Source organism: Thunnus thynnus, chromosome 14 (genome assembly GCF_963924715.1).
Source record: "Thunnus thynnus chromosome 14, fThuThy2.1, whole genome shotgun sequence".
Lineage (NCBI taxonomy): Eukaryota > Metazoa > Chordata > Actinopteri > Scombriformes > Scombridae > Thunnus > Thunnus thynnus.
The window spans coordinates 19,695,505-19,717,296 of NC_089530.1; the positions used below are offsets into that span (position 1 = coordinate 19,695,505).

Below are 21,792 nucleotides of genomic sequence, written 5' to 3' on the forward strand. Positions count from 1 at the left end.
GAGACAGTTTGGTCAGTCGCTGTCCTCAGAAGCTCAGACAGACAGCTGGTTCTGAACAGAGGTGGGTGTGGATTGAATGGGCACAACACTACATTAGTACTCATCTCTTGCCTATAATGTGGTGTGATTTGGTCTAGTAATACATTAAACTTCATAGCCTACAAAACAAATTTAAAGGGACAATAAATAAGCATCAAAAGCAATTTTTTTACCATATTTGTCCTATTCATAGGTTAAAAAACATGAATAATGCAAAAGTTTTATAGAATTATTTTATCCTTTTCCACTCACAGCTAAATCTTCCACAAGCTCCTCCTCAAAACTGTGGTCCTCAGCTGATATCCAAGATTTATTATAGCCTTGGAGGAACAGGTTGATCACTCTGTGCCTGAGAAGGGAGATGGGAGGGTGAAGAGACAACAAGAGATTTGATTTTGTCTTATCTGCATTACACAAATGCAAAAAAGAGATTAAAAAACAGGTAGCATAGAAGAAAATTAATAAACCATAATAAAGCACAGAATAGGCCCATTATAAATCATTTATCAAGGCCTCTTATGTTTATCTGAGGTGATGATTGTTACATCCACCAGAGACTTAAGAGTGCTACACTACAGCTATAATTCACAACACACAAACACCAAATTAATGTTTCTACATCACCTACAAACCGCATACAGTCAGAGGCCTTTCATATGCAAATACGTTAGCTCCCTTTGGACATGACATGCTTGTGACTGATTTACATTACCTTTTCATCACAGTAGTGTCTCCTGTATGATGCAGAGCTGCCATTTACATACCTAAATAGCTGTGTGGTCTCATGGTGCTACTGTATACGTTCATACATTTTCACTGCAAAAAAAGTTCTTTCTTGGGTGAAGAATCAATTTTAATGTGTGATATTAAATTATGGTTTGTTCCTATCAGCAGATCAAATTAAAGCCTTCAGCTAATGTATCAACAAAATTACTGCGATTTAAAAACCGTATCACTTAAAGGTTAACTTGATGATTAACCTTAATTTCATTATTTTTACCACCTCTTTTATTCCTTCACAATTTCAGAGGACTGAGAAGACTACTTCCAATACAATCATCTACACTAAAACCTACCCATCACTGGATCATTATCTCCCCACGGCAAGGCTCATTGAGTGCAAAGTGAATATTACTAATATTTAATAAGCAATTAACCTGAGTATTAACAGTGATTTTGTGGCTCCAAAGCATCTGTATATATACGTAACGTGTTTGTACCTGGGTAAGTTGTAGAGGGGAGCCATCCTTAGACAGGCCACCACTGCTCGTTTTCTCTGCTTGGATAGGACCTTGTGCCACGCAGGTTTTTTATTTCTCTGTGGATGTTCCACCTGAACCCAAAATCAGAGATAGATAAATGCAACAATGCAGTGCAAATGAACCTCCAATGATGTAAGGGGTCTTGCATTTGTCTTGCATTTATCATGCATTAGCACTGCAGGCATTACTTTCTTGGATGTAACATACTGAAAATAAATTTATGTTTGGAATAAGGACATGTTTCTTATCATTAGCCACCACACCTTGTAATATCCAACAGCTGAAAAGGAAGCAAATTCTAACATAGTCCTATGACAACTCTTAGAAATGAATTAATGCCAGCGGAGCTGAAATTAAATGAGAACAACAATTCAGCAACACTTTTTTTCACTATTAGAAGAATCTTCACTTCATTATTCATGTTTCTCTGCTCAGAATCGTCTTATTCAATTTCCCAGCAAGGACTTCACATCAAGATGGCTCTCAGGAAGGTTAGACACACACAGAAAATTCAAAATAAAAGCTCACAACAGGCGCCCCCCCAGTAGCCTGGTTAAGATGCATGACACATAACCGCGACGTCCACAGTTAAGGTCTGGCGGCGGACCTTTGTTGCATGTCATACCCCCTCTCTCCCACTTCATTTCATGTCATCTCTCTTTACTGTCCCTATCTAATAAAATACCCCAAAAAATATATATTAAAAATGAACAAACTAACAAATGTTAAAGATGGAGTGTGGGACTTTTGTCTCCCTTCTGGCAGCGAGAAGCCTAGCCTAGTCCATCGCTAATGTTGCAGCCGTAAAACGGTGGCTATTGTTTTGCGCGTCACACAACACCCACGAAATGACTTGTTTCACTATGAGAATTTGATCCATTTGGTCTGATAACACACACAATTAAATTATTTTATCTCCATTAATGTTAGCAGAGGTCTAGCTAGACGTTAGCCCCTTGGTCAGCGGAAAATCAAATTGAATGTTTGGCCCACGAAATGTCTTCTTGACACTATTCTTGTCACTCCACTGCAGTTTACTACAGTTCACTGGTGTCAGTAAACTGTAGTAGTAAGTACACATTTTTGGTGGATTTGAAATAGAACATTTCTGAATGAATACAATAGATACAGCAGCTCACCTGGTCCAGGTAATGAAGAACTCGAGCAATTTCCAGTATCCTGTCTACAGTCCTCTGGGCGTCAGTGGTGACCCCTTGCTGGTTCGGGTGTTCTGAATAAAGGGTTTCCCGCTGCAAGCACTTTGACGTCTTTAAAGAGAAATAAGAATGGCACATTTATTTATTTTGTTCAAAAGTGCTATTATTTCAACCATTCAATTAAAAGTATTTTTAGAAAGAGGTGCTGCTCAAGAGGCCCTCGATCCTGAGGGCGAAATGAGGTTTATGACAATGAGAAAAGAGAATTAGCTGTTCAAAGCAAGCACTTTAAACAGGTCAAAACACATGAAAGACTGAATGAAGGAGCTGTGGTCTAAAATAGGTAATAAACATTATTAAGGAATCAAGTTATTGTCCTGAATCTTGCTTTACCTATTGCTATTTTATTTACTTGAATTGTCATACTCCCAACAACAATACAGGCTGACTGCAGACCATTTCTTTGCAAAAGAGAAAGGAGCAACATCTGTGCAAAAATATGACCAAATTTCTATTTAAAAAAATGCTAATAATGAAGCAATATTTGTGCATTTTTCATCCTTGGCTTATGAATAAACATATTTATCACTGACTCATGAATTTAATAATACTGCATGCATATTCTGTACAGTACTGTAATTATATCACAGCTTTGGATTTTACAGGCTACAAGAGTGTTCTTCAGTTTGATTTAACATACACTTGTTTCCTTAATTAAAAGTCACACGTGCTCAGGCATGTCAATGAATATGCAGACTGTAGAAACAATATGCACTTCATTCATATTTCAACTGAGGATAATCCAGAACAGGAAGTCATACAACCACAACATATCTTCCCTTTCATTTCATTTGCACTTAATTTCTGCTCCGAATGTGGATAGACTGAAGAATCTTTTTTTCTAACCCAAAGAAATAAAACCCCAAAAATGTACTGTATTACAACAGATTATCTTAGTCATTTGACACATTTGCAGGGAGTCTTTACCTGACTGTGAAGATGTAAAAGGCTTTTAAAAACATGCTCCCGAATCTCATCTTCAGTGTTCTTCTGTGAAAAGTAAAGAAGGGCCAGTATTACATCTATACAACAGGGATATCTTAATCCAGGGTTCCCACACCTACTTAAACATCAAATTCAAGGACTTTTCAAGGACTTCCCAGGCCAGATTCCCTCAAATTCAAGGACCTAACACGGCATAGTTTGAGACACAGATCCAGGGTTATTACTCTCTCTAATTAATCTCTTGCCTTCTCTAACACAGCATAGCAAACAATATTTTATTCTTGCACAAAATATATACATTCAAGCAGTTTCAATGACCTATGTCTTTTCATGTTTGCTTTCAAGAACTTTCAAGGCCTTGATTTTTTTTTTTCTCTCAAATCACAAACTTTCAAGGATTTCAAGGACCTGTGGGAACCCAGTTAATCATAACACACTGCAGATTATCAAAGAAATACGATGATTCATATTTTAAAAGCTTCTGTCATGGGGACTACACTAATGATGGTATTGTCTACATTTCCAACCAACCTGAGTGAAGCTGTTCTTAGCCAACATGATAAGGCTCTGGTCTCCTGGAAAACAAACCCGGAGTCCCATAGGGAGCACTCTCTTCATGGAAGCAACAATGAGAGAGGTGTGTGTGGAATAACGATCTCCCTTTCTCTTTGTCCTCCTCTTCTCATGGTCAAACTGAGTATTGAGAAGCCATTAAGATAAATGAACATTTGTCAGACTAAACTGACAACTGCAAACAAACATTTTATGACTACCATACAACTACTAATAATATCTATGATGCAAAGAGAGGTCATGAGGTCAACAAATAAATTTGGCTGACCTTGGACATTTTGTCACTGTTGACCAAGAAAGCCAAGTTGTTGATTTCGTTTTGGACCACATAGTTCTGTTCCTCCCATTTGAAAGTCTGTTGTAGGAAACACAGATGCAAAAAAAATGACATGATTCATAGGATAAAGTAGAAGTTCGCTTATTGGCATGAGAAGAATGATAAAAACAATATTACATGTCATCCTCACATGAGATTTGGCCCAGAATATAAAGACCTCTGCCACCATGCTGAACAGCTGCTCAGCCTCAGGGTTTGACTCTTTCTGCCAGCTGGCTCTGAGACAGATAGTCCAAAATACATCACATTATCATCACAGAATGTACAGCTGTGAAGATCAACATAGGCCTCAAATAATAACTAAAATAATCACTCATTGCCACATGTCTCATTTTGTAAAAAACTACTTTTTTCTACATATATTTTTTCAGTAATTACAACTCACCAAGGGTTGATGGTTCATTGACAGTTCCAGGAAAAAAGTGGAACTTTGAGTAAGAAACTAAATCATGAAGATATATTTTTTCTAAATGTTATACCATTTCAGCTGACATTGATGGAAATTTTATGTTCAAAAGTTTTGTGAAGGACAAGATGATTACCAGCCTCTGGTGGGGTGAAATGTGGTATATAATATAAAATTTATTAAAGTTCTCAGAAAATAAGCTTCATATCCAAGCTCTACGGTGGTAAGACTTACCGATTAGAATCCACAAATGGGATGAGAAGGGGATAGAAGGCATAGAGGTCTCGCACCAGCACTGTGAACTTCTCCTGTATTTGCAGCTCTGCTTCAGAGGTATCACACCTTTCGGCTTTCATCTGCTCCTCCTCTAGCAACACACATTCTGCCCTCTTCCTCAACTTCTCCATCAGTGGCAGGAAGTGGCTCTTTAACAGCTCACCGCGGGCTTTACATATGATTGGCTGAGAAAAAACTGAGATGTACAGTACCAGTCAAAAGTTTGGGCACACCTTCCCATTCCTTTGAATGAGAAAGTGTGTCCAAACTTTTGACTGGTACTGTATGACTGACAGTCATACTGATATGGTTGTTAATAGTGAGGAAAAAGGAGAATAAAAGGCATAACTGATGTGGAATAAAGAAATATATACATATATAGACACAACACGAACAGAATTGTATGTGACCACAATACCTGCCAGCTGTTTCATCCATTCACAATGGCTAGCACCCACATGGTTGTGGATGATACGGAGGATGTTGCCAAGTAAGTCACTCCCATGCTGAGGAATGACAGAGCTGCAGATTGGGTTGTCTCGCTGGCCCTCGGGGCCCCAATGCCACCAATGGGAAATGTAACTGCACAGCATGGGCAAGGTGACCTCCGTGATATGGATGTAGTGGGCCTGGCAAGCTCCAGCTCCAGCACCTGCCAACTCTTCCACTTCTCCCAAAGCTTGTTCCAGAGAAGGCAGGAGGGGAAACATGTCTTCCACCTGATCCTGCAGCTCCATTTCTAGCAGAAGCAGATATGGAAAATGACACATAGAAAAGAGAGGGATAAGATAAGAGAGGTGTGAAATGTTCAGGGAGACCAAAAAAATAAAAGGACAAAATGTGGTTGAAAGGAACAGTGTCTACTCAGTTGTGCATTTGTATGCTTATTACCTTCTCTCTCAGTAGCACTCATGGTGTTATAGATGGAATAAGGGTTGTTTTGGTTGAGGGCTGGCTCCAGGAAACATACAGGAAAAGCTCCAGTCAGGGCTGCTACACAAGCACCTGCTGCTGGCCTCTGCCTGAATGGAAACTCACTGTTATACAGGCATGAGACTGACTGCTGTCCTAATGTTATCACACATTTCAGAGTTTATTTGCCAGCTGCTTAATTTTGTCTCACAGGTTCAAATATTTTCTTATCTTTCCTTAGCCTTATTACATTTATTAATAGCCAACAATAATTTATAATCAATGAGTGTTAATTTATATATTTAATAATTTCTACGTATTGCATATACACACAGTATTAAGGTAACATTTAAGAAGCCACTTTTGTAATTGAAAGCTTACATGAGAAAAATAACAGTATCAATGTTAAATGGAGAAAAAGCGTGATTAAAAGAAGACATGACTGTCATCAGCACATTCTGAAACTGAAATGTCTTTGCAATATAGGCAATACCCCTCCATGTAGATGCTGCCGGTGGTGCCAATAGAGTAAAGGCTGTTGAGGATCCTGTAACAGGACACCTGAATACTGCCCACTGGAAAGACAAGGTGATACATAGAGATGAGATCCTTGTAAGGTTTCTCTCAGAAGCTGATAGCATATAGACAAAAAGAAATGGACTAGCTAGATAGCTTCTGAGAATGATTCCTGTAAGGTCACAATATTAGTAAGGGAGACAATATGCTCCTGCTGCTCTGTGGCCATGACTGAGACACTTAATGAGACCTGGTTTCAAAGATGTGGAAGGTACAAAGTTGAGGGGAGGGTGTCCCTGTGTGATTTCAGGGGTGTGGAAACCAGCTGTTCAACCTGCTCCTTAGCATATGGAGGGAAACAAACAAGACCACTGGAAACACATATGGCAGTGGTTGAAAATTTGCTATTGTGAGCTGATACATGAAGGTATGGAAATGGGCTACATTTGTAATTGTGTATTTTAGGGCAAAGTAGGAAAATATAACATATATTCACCAGGAGATACAAAGTCACACATTTATTTTAGAATATTTTACAACCTTCATAATACATTTTATATTCTGAATTATCATAGTTCAGTGGCTGAAATACTAGGAGATATGCATGACATTTAGGAACTAATTTATCTCTGAACAGAGCAGTGGCAGTAGACACTTGAACAATTTACAAATGCATACCACATTAATATTCTCCCTAGACAGTGGCCTATACTGAGGTAACTCTTACCCAAGAGGTCCACTCCATATTTTTGATTTCCAAGATGCTGAAAGAGGGAGGTGAGGGTGGGGAGAAGGGTGGAGGTTGTGTAGCTGAGAACCTTTCCCACTCCTCTCGCCTGTTGACCTCTACTCTGAGGCAAAGAGACCAAGGTCACAGAAAGGTTTTCCACAGTCATCTCCAGATCAGCTGCAGCTGTCTCGAAGAATGAATGCATGGCCGCCTGGATCGACTCTGGGGCTGATTTCATCAGTGTCCTAGGGCCAAAGGGTGGAAAAATTAATTAGTCTGGTTGTAAAAATGTCTAGACAACTGTATACGTTATTGAAAAAATGAATAACTGATTTTTTTTTTTTTTAATAAAAATAGATATTGTAGAAGTAGCTATGTTATGTATAAAATTAAAATCTGAAGGTGTCATGCAGTGTCTCTTTTGGCTAGCTGTAATAAAACTAGTTAGGTGGACTAAATCAGTAATCAATATGGCAGACAATTCAAAATGACATCAACCTCTGCAGAGCCAAGATTCTACTTCTACTGTCATGCTTCAGAGGCATTGTCTTCAGGGAGTAAAAGGGATATCAACCACAATTAGATAGCATCAGTGTATCAGTAGATCAATTACACCAGTCATCTCATCCTCAGACATGGTGGTGTGACACTGTTGTGACCACGGGCAGAGCGAGGAGATCGATTTAGGCAGAGTGTGACTTTAGTGCCATCTAGCTACCTGGCATCAAGAGCCTGGGCCAGAACGTGGAGGCAGCTTGCAACTGATGAGGCTTCGTTTCCTGGGAAACACACCCACATACACATTAAATTCAAACTATGAGCACACATATGCAGACAAAAACACATGCAACTACAGAATAGGCATAAGCACACTCAAAGAATTAGATGAAATCCAACAATTACTGCATCTTAGGTGCGCAGAGAGAGAAAAAAAATTACATAAAACCAATAAAATAGTCAGCAACAAAAGTGCAAGCCAAGGTAGCAACAAATAACCAAGCAAGTGGGAAGAATTAATGTCTAAATAAGCTTTATCTCCACACTATTCTTACCAAAGAGTGAGATCCTGTGTCTTACTAGAGATGTAAGCTTACAAAAGAGGCTGGATGTGAGGAGAAAAGACAAAAGAAGTAATCAGGAGAGAGTGGCAAAGTAATTAAGGGACACAAAATCAGGAGAACAAGAGCACAGAACAATCAAGCCATCTTCTGTGAAAACCCTTGAATAAAATAAAAATGTTTAATTACTATGCAAAACATATCAAGAGGAATTGTCCCATAATAATATGATGTGCAAGAGAATAATACATTTTAAAATAGTGCTAGTTGAATTAGCTGTATGTCCTGTATGCTGTATGTTTTGTTGGGCATGACACATACCTTGAAATCATCTCCTTTTCCCTTTTAGAGGCATGGCTTCTATTAACATTTGAGCAGAGAGAAATGGACAGGAAATACAGACGGTGGCTTTTCACATATTGTTCCAAGAGAGGAAGGACAACCTGTTGAAGGGGTTAAAAGCCACTGGTCACTTTTGAAATCAATGTGTATATTTCCTTAAATGAAAATAAGTCTCAGATTACCTTTGCCATATTTCTCTTTCGGGGAAAAATTATAAATTCTTAAAACATTCTTGTTGGCTATTATTTCAAATATGAACCATCAAAGTTTCATAAGACATTTTTTACAACGCAACATCAAATACATTCTGTGCCTGCTTGTTGCAGTGCTTCATTGAAGCTATATCTCATTTACATTTAATTTAAAGACACATTTTTTATGGCAGCACCATTACACCAAATGAATTATTCAAGTCTTGTTTACCACTTGTTCTTAAAGACATTTCCCTGCAACTCAGCCAGAAATGTTTTAAACGTCTTGTGATCATGACTAGAATTTTTGTTTTATGGCGTCGAGCAGCGCCTGCCTGTTTAACATGAGTTTGTAATGATGGACCCAACAAGGATCTAAGAGGAAAAGGCGTTAAACATTTGTACTCTATTAGCTCTTCTTATGAAGCACCAGAAATTAACAGACAGATGGACAGACAGACAGAGATGTGTGGTTGTGTGAGTGAGGTTGTTGAGTGGGAGATGTGGAGTGTAGAGATCTGAGGCATGACTGTTCACGGTCTTGGCTGACTGGGTCTGACTCAGGGGGTCCCATCAATGAAAAATAAACCCTTTTCATTCGCTGCCTCCTTAGAGGCAGAACTGTGTGGGAAGCTTTAATCAATGTCCTGATGGCAATCGACACACCCACATGGCTTTCTAAAATAGTTAAATAAATTACACAGCCACAAAGGGTTGTACTTAGAGGGGTTGCCCATGGCAACCATTTAACAAAACTAATTAGATAACATAAATGAAATAAGTAAAAAAAAAAGGCTAAGAAGAAGAAAGAAAATGGCATTGGGAAAAAGGAAATTGGATGGGCTAAATCAATGTTAGGGATTCCTTATCAGATGGTAGATTTTAACTGTGTTTTGATATGCATTTGATCTCAGGCAAACCTTGGTGAAAAAATGGTCTGTGGCTCTCTCTCCTTTAGACATCTGTCCTCTGGCTTGCATCACCTCTGTAAAGAAAAACAATGAAATACTGAATCCTGTGCAGTCAAAGACAACAATGATACTACAGACAAAATAGGAAAGTATAAATAATTGAAGTATTTTTTACTTGGGAAGTGCAAATTCCCATGGAAGGTTGACAAACTGAACTATCTTATAAAGGTTCAAATCAAAACTACCCTGAGGCAGACTTGCTGGATGTAGACTCAAGAGACTTTCTCATTATTCATACAATGAACTGTGAAGATTCAAGGCCCTGTCACATGTTCAAAAGCTCATAGTATCAGGTAAAGAGTATACCCAAACTTTCAGATGTATAATGTAAAAGTTCAACCAGTTCACACCTTTCATTTTACACTAATATTTTTCTTAACATTCACGAGCATTGTTACGTTACCCAGCTCCAACATGTGCTCTTGAGCCTCGTCAGTGTAAGACAGCAGCCTCTGAAGGAGAGTGTAGCCAAAGCAGTTGGCTATGGCTGGAAAGTCAATCTCCACTGTCTTCCGATCCCTTTAGAGAGAAAGAAATCAAATAGGGCCAATAAAACACAAATGAAAAAAAAGGGACTGAGGTCTGATTGCTATGATGCCTGCCAAACGATGCGAAGAGAGCAACTGAGACATGAAAGTGGAACACCTCATTTGCGACCCACTTCATGCATATCACCTTGCCTTTTTGCAATCATAGGCTCAGAGTGTACTCACCTCCACACAGTGTAGCCATTGATCTGAAGGAACTTAAGGACATCCTGGGCTTTTTCTCTCAATTTGGTCTTCTCCTTGGCAGTCAGAGTATCATAGGGCACAAGCATTGAATGGCCACCCCCTCCTGAGGAGACAAAAGGGTCAAATACAATACAATTTTGTTGATTGCTCCGTGCTACCTGAGAGGAGAGGAGAGGAATATGAATTGTTAATATCATACCTTTACTCTCCAGTTCTAATTTCTTCCTTTTAGCCCAAGCATTGTGGTAGTTTTCAGCCAACTGTTCAGCCATGCCCTATAGAAGAAAAGACAAGAAAAGAAAAGAAGAGAAAAGGAATGCAAGTGCAAGGAAGGTTTAAATAATAGCCAATAACTTTAGCTTCTCTCACTCTCTTTAAAAGCTGCAGCGAACCAGTAAGAGAGTCTTCAACAAGGAAACTACTTTTGTAAATGCGTCATGCCTCCAGTATCCCAAATATGTTTACACAGCACTCCAAATATGATACCAGGGACAGATTATTTGTTTTTTTTTATTGTGACTTCACATTTCAGGAGACACTGCAATTTGTATCACTGAGTTGTTTTAGACGACAGTTATTGTCTGTGCAGTTAGGCTGCAACTGCAGCAACTTAAGCCACTTACACGACTGCATAATCTGACAATTTCCGATACTAATCCTATTTATATGCAAGAGAATATTAATGTGGTTTATTCAGATGTGCTTGCCAAAGTGAATACTTCTTTGCTTTACACAAAACAAAATTGGTAATAGGCCAGGACAAATACTTCTGCTAATCATGTGCCAAGATTAAAGTAGAATCAAAGTTGTACACTGTTTAATGGTGTATGAAGCACAAAAATGTATTACTTACACACTGGTCCCATGATAAAGTGATGCTGCTCATGTCCATAGGTTTGGGGCTGAAGGTTGATGCTCCTTCAAAAGACAACTAAGTCACAGAACATATGACTGATTACTTAATTTATAGAACCTTTAAAACCAGCAGGAGAGAAGTTTAGTTGTGAATAACATCTCACTGACTGGAACAGACACAGCAGAATCTAGTAAAATGTGTAAATGTATAGCAAACAAATCTTTTCCATAAACTGCTGAGACCAGAAGCTAAGTGAATGTGGCCTACAGTATGGAGAACACATACCTGTCCGATCTGTGAGATTCTGCGAGTGCAGGCTTGTAAGCCAAATGCATCTCTTTCTTTAGTCCTCTCTATGGTCCATCCCAAGGCCAGCATACTCTTTATTGTCTCTTTAATGGCCCAGCGGTATGCCTCCTTGTCCTAGGAAACTCATAAATATAGATAAACCCTCATGTATAACTGAAATTAGTAGAAAGAAAAGAGCAAAATAAGTTTGAACTATTTTGATATTTCAAAAACTTGAAAAGAGTATTGTCCCCTCAATACACACAAGTTTTGTGAGAAAGGCAAAGGGGTAATAATTCAAAGACCAAGACCAGAGAGGCATTTTAATCTTTTATAATACATTCACCACATTTGCTATGCAAGAGCCTCTGGCATTTATCAGCTCACTGCTTTCTTTACTGAAGTACATTCACACGCACATACACACAGCATAAAAACTCTCAGTCTACCTTCTCAGCCAGAGCCCTGTATGGCTTGAGGAGAGGGTGAACCTTGGTGTTCTCACATAGCTGCTCCCCATGAACCCAGCCACTGGCAAACTGACAGAGACAACACACAGATTCATCTAAAAATCACACATTAGAAAATATGCAGACATCAACATATAAGCTCAACCACAACGCAGAGATGTTTTCAAACTGTCAAACAGGAAAGTTATCTTAGAAATGTATTACTAAGTGGATCAGTCCTGAGCAGGATATCATCCATCAACTTTAAGTGCAAACTTTAACATGACACTCAGATTTGAAGAATAATTACTGTGATATTACCTTGTCTAGTGACCACTTGTCGTGAGTATGCTCTGCATATTTGTTCACTACAAACTCCAGTCCCTCTGGCATTGACACACTAGTGCAAGAAAAGAAATTATACATTATGTAGTTCAATCACACAATAACACATTAAGATACAAATAATAATGGGAAGCTTTATTAATGGCATGAAAATAAATGTTCATATTCACAAATCTTTGTCTCAAAGTTAATTCTGTCTACCAAATTAAAGCTTACAGTACACTTCTCCTGGAATAGAAGAGGTCGTCTTCAAGACATCCAGAATCAAATTGTATTATTTTTCATCCACAATCAATAAAGATCCGTGGTCAGTGTCTTACTTGGAGGTGTCTACAGGCTGGGGGTCAAAATGTCTGTCTGTGTCCTTGGAGGTTTTTAACTCTGTCTGGGAAGCACAGCCGGGGTCAATGTGGTCAGGAGGTAGGGCCTTGGCCACTGCAGCCAGGCACTGGACACACAGTCTAAATAACTGAGGCTCATAGGGCTGTAGCAATGGAGAAGGAAGGGAAGTGGGAGGAAGGGAACAAGAAAAAGAGACAACATGGGACACAGTAAGACAGAGTCAAAACAACAAAGTTTGGAATTATTGAAGAGATTTCAACACTAAATTGATCCTCCTAAACCAGTCTGTCCCTCCTCCCCCATTATCTGTGAAACTTGGAGAAATAAACAAAAAGATTGCCATCACCCTCCACATTTTTAAAAGAATACAATGATTGTAAGAAAGAATGGTGCCATCATGAATGTACATATTACTTTGCTAACCATGTGTATTTTTCTTAGGCATAATTGGTGCAATTTGGACAGAATGCTCTTTCCCACTGAAATTTCAAAATTGCTGTTATTATGTTTATATGCAAACGGAAAATTAAGTTATTAGTGGAAATCGGGTCAGAGCAGGAACATGAATGATACATTTACATGCACTAAAAAAAAACTTCTCCAATTGCAACACTGAGGCTCTGCAGTTGTATATTATTGGTTAAGCTTGGTTTCGGGTGCTTTGTAACAGCAATACAAATGCAATTTGTGTCCTGTTCATGTGTCTGAATTTTACAAATGGACCACTGTTACATAGCCAGTTGTCCTTACTATACAATTTTTCCTCTATTGCCGTCAATATACACTATACTTTTGATTTAAATTATTAAAATATATTCCCTTTTATGGCAATCTATGATAAACATGGTAGTATAAATAGGGCAGTTGAAACACTGTATACCTAATCTACAGTATATAGACAGTATGTTATACTAAGTAATATGTTCTCTGAAGCAATGCTGACTGTGGGCTCGGCCTCTGCAGCCGTTTGATGTGGGACTGGAATGACCTCATGAAACTAGTTCTTTGATGTTTTCCTGTTCTGAATCAGTCAGGTAAAAGTCTGTCAGAAATATTAATGGTGCACACTTACAGTGAACTCCAAAAAGATTCAGTTATTGATTATGTTTGTTTGAGGATGGGAGGTTTCATACCAGGATATAAAAAAATAACTCTTAATCTCAAGTGTGTTACATCTTCCACACTAAGGAAAACTTGAGTTGCTGTTACTCCTGAAATATATTTTGAGGAGGATGAAAAAAGGAAGCAATGAATCAATGATGGGATTGGATGGCTATCAAATTGTCAAAATATGAAACATTTATTCACTTTCTGCAACTTTTTTGGTGCTCTAGGAAAATATTATACTGATTTTAAATCATTTGAATGTAATGACGACATTGATGCAGATGTTCAATATGTTTTACCTTCTTTGCCAAGGCCTTAAACACCCCCCAGAACAACTTTCGAGACAATTGGAGCTCCTCATCAGAAGCAAAGCCCTGGTCACCCTGCCCTCCAGTTAGCGAGTAGTACTTCCACCTCTGCTCGTAATGACTGGTTAAGAGCTGGTATACAAAAGTAGTGATCGAAGTCAGTAAATAAAGTTAAAATGATCCATTTTATTGATATATTTTCACATAAAATGTAAAACTGCAATTTCTGTAGCTACCTTTAGAGGCATCTTGCTGTGCTCTGTGAGATTGGGAACATCGAAGACGAGGCGTCGAAGAAGAGGCTGCATCATAGATGGTTGGAGTTTACTGAGGACACCAATGAGTGCAGCATTAGTCACACGGGCCGATAAGACACCGCATCCATCAACATACACATACACACATAATGAATCATGTAGTGACTGATTATCATGTCTCAAAAGGATGACACACATAATTAAGAAGATACCATGGGCAAGATGTTCATTGACTTGTTAACATTTCGATTGAATTTGGTCAGTTATATCTAAATTGGGCAAAAACAGTGATTCATTCAATATCATCGTGGACAAAATGGACCAAAGTGACAATGAGGACAATGAAAGCTAATGGTGCAATAATTAATAAATCAATAACAGCAGACCACAGGATGCAGCTACTAAAAGTAGTAGTAAATGACATTGTGGGTGTAAGTGATGTGCTATTGTGTGTAGCTTTGTATTTTGTATAATGTGTCCTGTGTGTTTTTTGCTTTGTACTGTTTGTTATTGTGCTGATATATGTTTTAATTATAAGGGACTGCAGATGAAAATTAGTTTAAGCTAACTCTGGTGTAATAAATCAAATGTTAACATTTATGTTTAAAATTGTACATAGTCCCAATGAATACAACGACAAAAAATAATATTGCACCACAACATATATAATCTCTTTTTCAGCAGCTTGCTGAAAAATCAATACCTTATCTGAAGACAGCAACAATTCTTTGGAGTAACAGCCTAGTGGAGACAGAGACCTAATTCTGTAGGTTGTTCTACCATATCAACTAAAACCCTACCTGCACACAGCCAACAAACAATCTTCAATAGTGTCTCTCTGAGCCTTGGTCAAGCTTAGAGCCCTGGAGAGGCAGTAGATTGCCTGGATGAGAGAATCCAGCAGCGAGGCATGATCCTCTAAACCAGAGAAGAGAGCTGAACATTTGGTGAGCAGGGGAAGCACAGCTGTACACAAGTATCTGTTGAGGGCCAAGGCCATGTCAGTGGATCCTAAGTCAGCCTGTGATGAGAAGGGAAGTTATAGTTACACAGAGCCCAGTTAACTAAGTTGGACTGAGAAGACAAGATGGAGTAAGCTGCCAGCAAGATGAGACGGACCATGACCAAAATTTTCTATCTATCTATATATCTATCTACAGTATCTATCTATCTATCTATCATAAAAAGTCAATTTTAAACACAAATAAAAAACTGAAAAACCTAGTTTCATTAGGAAGTATGCATACTCTTAAGTTACATGGAAAACATAAAACAAGTCTTTTGTCTTAAACAAACAATTTTTCAACAATCACTGTAACGTTATGATAAGGTCAAGTCAATTCTAGGGACAGGGTGGGCGGAAGCGGATATTCGTCATTGTTGACGGAGTACAGCTTGGATCGATACTACAGTAAGTCATAGGTCACTCCTACAATGTTACACTGAATTTTCCAGCAGGTGACCACGGGCAACAAGATAACATTTTCTCTCCTTACAGTGTCAAGTGAGACGGCTGCCTGAAGGTCGGGTAGAAAGCCAACTTCTAGTAGGTGGAGAAGAAAACTCTGGTTCTCAATACCATAAACCCGGTACAGGAAGAGAACCATAGCTGCCTTGTGGTCTGGGCAGAACACTGTAGATAGGTCAGGCTCAACCACCGAACCATCTTGACAAACACATGAAAAGATAAGATGTTACAACTAAAAGTCATATTGATATACTGTGCATTGAATATTTATATGTTGTGGATCCCTCTCTGTGCGATTGACAACCCCTTTAAGGGTAGAATCTTCTTGTTTGTTTTGCTGGTTGTTCTTGGAAGCTGGGAAGAAGGGAGTCTTGTTTTCATGGTTTCAAGGTTTCCTCAGGTTATCTGCGTTGTTCAGTTACTAAACTTGTTTACACAAAATGTTCTGGATATAAATAATACAAAATAACTGGAAATACATCTTACACTAATGCAGTATGAATGTCTTGTGCGGTTAAAACCCTCCAATATTTAAGGGAAACTCACTGGAGCTAGAAAATAACATTTGGGTTTGTCCTCATTTGACATTAAAAAAGCAATTGGGACTGCGAAAAAATTAAAATTAGTCTAGAGGAGAGCAATAGCTTTTACAAAGCATTTTGTATATTATGCCATGGGTTGTTGACATAGACGGAGACTAAAATAGGATCTAGCAATGAACCTTGGGCCAAATTCTTGGAAACAGTATCAAGCTGCATGCAGCTACACATGACAGCTATCTACAGTAACTCCGACTCAACCGTTTTCCCCATCATCAACAGGAACAAGAACACTGTGGCTGAACAAAATCACAGACTGGGCCTCTAATATCCAAAGAGTAATGTGATCTTAATAAATATGAATTAAATAGGCAGCCAGTTCGAATGAAGGATATGAGACTGCAGGCTGATTTAACCTTTTGACACTGAAGGGATTTGAAATGAGATGCTGATGACTCCCTCAAGATCCTGAATAGGGATGAGAGACCTCAAAATGGCCCGGATGCGGATGGCTTCTCCTTTGCCTCCTTGAATCAACTGCAACAATTCAGAGAAAAATATTGGTCAGTGATATACAACTTCATACATAATCAAACATAATGACACAGTGATATAATTGTTAGGATGTACACTGATTTAAACTTTCCGAATGTAGGGTTGTAGCCCATTTTGCATAATCCAAGTCTAATTTATGTCAAAGAAACAGAGAAAGAGAGTTGAGAGTTGTTTTTTTTATTTTCTAAAACTGTGTATTAACTTTGGCTGATATGTTTTCTGAAAGTGCTGTACTTCTCTTAATTTGCCTTTTAAAATGTTTTTTTTATGATATTGTAGTTTAATTCTATTTGCATTTTCATTATCCTTTAAATGTTTATTTTATTTTTAGGCCTTTTGTAAAGCACTTTGAACTGCCTTTGTGTTTTAAAGATGCAATACAAAAACACTGGGCCTCATAGAAGATTTGTTCTTAAGATGCACGTACGAGTGAACATTCTTTGCATTTATCAATTTTCTCTTAGGGACAAATGAAATTGTGCTCCAGACCTGTCGTACGTGTCATGAATAGATCATCTCAGCCTTTCTTCACTGGGGAGAAACACTTGTTTGACTTACAATTACAATGCCCTAATTAATGCTCTGAATTAATTTGGAGTTTAAATATGATACTGAAATGAACAAAAATTAAATATAATTGAAAAACTTAATGCAAAATTAATACCATTGTTTCATCATCATGGCTACCAATTTACTGAAAGATTTTTTAGATTTTATTTTTATTGCTATAATTTGGTCTGAGAATTTCTACATTTCAGTAGTTTTTGGAAACTTCTCTCACTCCGACAGCTGCCTCTGTGTCTCTGTCCAGTATCATCTTCTGTTACAGCCGTGTAACATCACCTGCAGACTATAATATTCTCTCCTCTAAAATCTCTGACTGTCACATCCCTTGACCGCCTCCCTTCATGGAGCGCTTTGCTTTTGAAGGACGTGTTTTAGCATCTAACTTCATGTCAAAGCATTCCCTCTTTATTTCCATCACAGTAGCCTACAGCTCTGCTCTGATGACACATCGTTGGCAGCTGTATTCATATTTTCTAATTGTTTCGTATTCTCGACTACTGACACTCCTAAAATTTGTTATGTTTATGTCTACCGATTTCTGGAAGAAGGGTTTGAAGTGTTTTTACTCTTTGGGAACTTTTTTGTGAATGAAACTTGATCACAAATGGAGTGTAACATGGAGCCCTTTTAGGGGCATGGATTATTCTTATGACCACATCTCACGAACACACACTTGCTCATGACCAGCTGGCATTCATCAGGCTGACACAAGCAATGTACAACAAATTCAGACAGTTTAGAGAGTTTGTTTTATCTGACTCAGAACACTCATACAAGCAAACCTCACAGAAAAAACTATGAAAATGTTCTTTCAAGAGGCCCATTGTCTTATCAGATCTTTCCAACTCAGTGCCACTGTAATAGGCAAAAAAAAAAAAAAGGCAAATGCCCTTAGACCCTTATGCTGCCAGTCCAGCACACACTCCCAATCCCCAGTCTAGGCTAGTCTGAGGTTGTGCATACTGATACATGTAGGCACTGCGGAGCAACTTTTGACAAGATTCAGCCAATTACTCTTTCAATATCTGGTAAATAGCATCGAAGAGGGCAGAATTTTGATGGACATCGTTTTTACTTATTCTGACTCATTCTATAAAAAGATGTAGCAGACTTTCTCCATTAGGCTTTATTGTTGGAGACATCAGTGGCTATTGATGTGGAAGGCATACTGAAGGCTAGGAAAACACTCACATGCATCTCTGGAGCACAGCGCCCCAACAAGTCGATAAGGGCTGAGTAGAAGGTCATGATGGCGTGTCCCATGTGAATGAGGTCATCATCATTTTCCTGAACAAGATCTCTGTCGCACAAAACAATCATAATAATTAAAAGCTTGTCATGAAATGAGATAAATCATAAAGGACTTTGAGTAGAATTGAATAATTGCTTAACCCTGAATAAAAACAGCTTATTACCCAGACAGGAAATGATTTTGATAAAACATAAAAAATACAGCAATACAATGTTTTTTTACAGGTAGGGGGCTTCTCTGTCTGTATTTAAAATAAACACTTGAAAAGTAGTTAATAAATGCTGTGCACAGAAATTGTTTTATTTATATTATATCTTTTTCCACATGGCGAGTTTAATCATTATGAGCTTTGATCTCATTTGCTAGTGAATTTTCAATACACAACCTGTGAGAATGAGATATAGCAAAAACGGAGGAGATATTGAAAATCATACATTTTTGAGTCTACAGCACCAATTTAACATATGTTATGCACTGACCATTGAATTATTCGCAATCTTGCAATCTACAGTCTGACCTGCACCACAGTGCAAAAAATAGTACAGATTCCATTAGACCACTTTTCATGCATAGGCTTTCGCAATGTGATGCCACTATGACCTTGTCATGTAAGAGATGTGTGGAGAGAGAAGGGCAAATACAATTTCAAACCAATTTAAAACTGCAGAATCAAAGTCATTTTCTATGCAGCAGCATCAAATTGGTGAAATGAATCAATTTCTAAGACATTATACTATGTGTCAGTTGCAAATACATGCACATGCACAAAATCTCCTTCAAGTACTCAACATATAATCAATTCTGACTGACAGTGTTCTGTTGGACTGGTAGGTGGTGCATGGTCCGTCCATAGAAGTGTCTTCTGAAATCCTGATGGCCTCCTCCATGGCTGCTAGAAGACCATTTCCCCCATCACCTCGTAGAGCAGGACCAAAACACTCAGGCCGACGAATCAGCAACCTGAGCACCACATAAGCATTCTCCTCTACACTCTCGCCTGTGGTTAAGGAATGCACAGAAGATTAAGACAAGCCATCGGTGGAGGGGCTGACATTGTGGACCGTGTGTGGGAGAGCACTGGACAGTCACATTTTTGTTTTAAAACCCATTTTATCCCAAATCTACTAACAGATGAAACATTTAATGGTAGCATTTCCCATTGAATGCATAGGTAAGGAAATTAATGAGCTGAAAACCAGACCAAGGGAACCAGCAGAATAATATCAGTTTAACATATGTACAGCTCATAGGCTCTATATAAAAGAGGTCAAGCTGAAAGCACTAAGAAGCATGTGATACGGAAAGCCAATGCCATTTGGCTAAAATGTCAACACCCCCAAGGACAATTTGAAATGATGCCTTCTGGGCATTGCTTCAAAGTGAGGAAATCAATAGTAGAAAAACCACAGAGTTAATTACCTCTATTGCAAATAGCTCAGTAAATTAGGAGCATGAAATGATGCACCCTCCTCTGCCTTCTTAACTTATTTTTCGGTTCATGTAACAGGGACAAAGCACATTAATAAACATTGCTGTAGATGTGAGTTAGTCAAGAGGTGATTTTTGATCTGTAGTCCCTGGACAGATCACCCTAAAAAGAACATAACAATGTAAGATTTAAAGGACCAGTGTGTAAGATTGAAGGGGATCTATTGGCAGAAATATTAGCAGAAATGGAATACAATATCCATAAGAATGTTTTAATTAGTGTATAATCACCTGAAACTAAGAATTGTTGTGTTTTTGTTACCTTAGTATGAGCCCTTTCTATCTACATAGGGAGCGGGTCCTCTTCCACAGAGCCTGCCATGTGTCACCGACATGTTTCTACAGTAGCTCAAAACACACAAACCAAACACTGACTCTAGGGAGCACCTTTCGCATTTTTGACTTGTTTTTCATGGCCACCGTAGGATCTCCTACACACTTGAAAGGGGAGGCTGAGAGGAGACGTATTAAGTTGGTGGCAATCTGCAACCTCACTGCTAGATGCCACTAAATCCTACACACTGGTCCTTTAAGAATACAAAGTTATTGAGATCTTTTACTCTTTGAGTATTTTGCCCTGTAGCAAATATTTAAGGAGTCCCAGAAGTGGTAAATGCCCTGAATAGGTTATAAGTAAAACGTGTAGCTAAATACATACATAAATAAATAAAAGTGAGTTAAATAACTGATTATTAAAAATTAAAGGCCACACATTTTTAGTTTAAGTGGGGAGCCATCAGTCCAATAAAATCAAGGACAATCAAGGACAGTAAATTTGACATATTAAAGTCAAACAGACTGGAATCATCAAATTAATATGCATTTCTACAGCATGTTAAACAACTGGCATTTGTATACCAGTGTTTTGATCTTTTGTAATTTAAGCTATCACAGGATGTCTTCAAATGAGATAACTTTAAACCACAGTCTATGAGTAGAACTAACAGGTTACCATTGCAGAAGACAGCAAAACGTAGAAAATCTAGGTATCTTTCGCCCTCCACAGGGTTCCACCCAATATCAGGATAGCCTTTTGCCACTAGCATCAGGCAGCTCTGGAGACCACAGCCAGCAAGGTACTGCACCACCTGCATAGTAGATAAGCTTATCAGAGACTGGGTTATTGCAGCAACAAATAAAGAGTACAGCAAAGAGAAAGCATTTTTTCCTCAGGTTGAACCTGCATTGTCTTAATATTATGCCTTTCTTAGAACCTGAACCAACAATATAATTACTGTTTTGTCCTATTTGGACTTCAGGCAACTAGTTGTAGTTATGTAAGTGGTGACACTTATTATGCAGTGTGATGCTCAATATATTGTTGGCGTTATCACACACTACAGCTACTGCATGTGATGCTGGATGTTACCTGCGTCTTGATACTGTCAATATATTGATCACACAAAGAAAGCTATTCAAATGCACAAACTGTTTTCTCCAAAATCTATAGTCAATTACATAC

General features: G+C 38.3%; 1 protein-coding gene across 2 annotated transcripts in view; it reads right to left on the reverse strand.

Moving 5' to 3' along the window:
* Positions 1–21,792, reverse strand: part of ryr2b (ryanodine receptor 2b (cardiac)) — a 66,310-nt gene that overhangs the window by 19,000 nt on the left and 25,518 nt on the right. For both annotated transcript variants that reach the window (XM_067610441.1, XM_067610440.1), the window contains 32 exons: positions 21,283–21,418; positions 19,653–19,839; positions 18,782–18,890; positions 16,885–17,005; positions 15,958–16,127; positions 15,262–15,482; positions 14,441–14,531; positions 14,196–14,336; positions 12,768–12,931; positions 12,424–12,502; positions 12,103–12,192; positions 11,651–11,788; positions 11,363–11,440; positions 10,709–10,784; positions 10,489–10,612; positions 10,179–10,294; positions 9,725–9,789; positions 8,593–8,714; positions 8,266–8,315; positions 7,932–7,992; positions 7,211–7,458; positions 6,461–6,542; positions 5,947–6,077; positions 5,474–5,794; positions 5,014–5,251; positions 4,504–4,591; positions 4,305–4,391; positions 3,995–4,156; positions 3,446–3,508; positions 2,441–2,569; positions 1,260–1,372; positions 292–388 (listed from right to left, as the gene is read on the reverse strand). In XM_067610441.1, the coding sequence (XP_067466542.1) occupies positions 292–388; positions 1,260–1,372; positions 2,441–2,569; positions 3,446–3,508; positions 3,995–4,156; positions 4,305–4,391; positions 4,504–4,591; positions 5,014–5,251; positions 5,474–5,794; positions 5,947–6,077; positions 6,461–6,542; positions 7,211–7,458; positions 7,932–7,992; positions 8,266–8,315; positions 8,593–8,714; positions 9,725–9,789; positions 10,179–10,294; positions 10,489–10,612; positions 10,709–10,784; positions 11,363–11,440; positions 11,651–11,788; positions 12,103–12,192; positions 12,424–12,502; positions 12,768–12,931; positions 14,196–14,336; positions 14,441–14,531; positions 15,262–15,482; positions 15,958–16,127; positions 16,885–17,005; positions 18,782–18,890; positions 19,653–19,839; positions 21,283–21,418 (4,098 nt within the window). The remainder of the gene's footprint in view (positions 1–291; positions 389–1,259; positions 1,373–2,440; positions 2,570–3,445; positions 3,509–3,994; positions 4,157–4,304; positions 4,392–4,503; positions 4,592–5,013; positions 5,252–5,473; positions 5,795–5,946; positions 6,078–6,460; positions 6,543–7,210; positions 7,459–7,931; positions 7,993–8,265; positions 8,316–8,592; positions 8,715–9,724; positions 9,790–10,178; positions 10,295–10,488; positions 10,613–10,708; positions 10,785–11,362; positions 11,441–11,650; positions 11,789–12,102; positions 12,193–12,423; positions 12,503–12,767; positions 12,932–14,195; positions 14,337–14,440; positions 14,532–15,261; positions 15,483–15,957; positions 16,128–16,884; positions 17,006–18,781; positions 18,891–19,652; positions 19,840–21,282; positions 21,419–21,792) is intronic.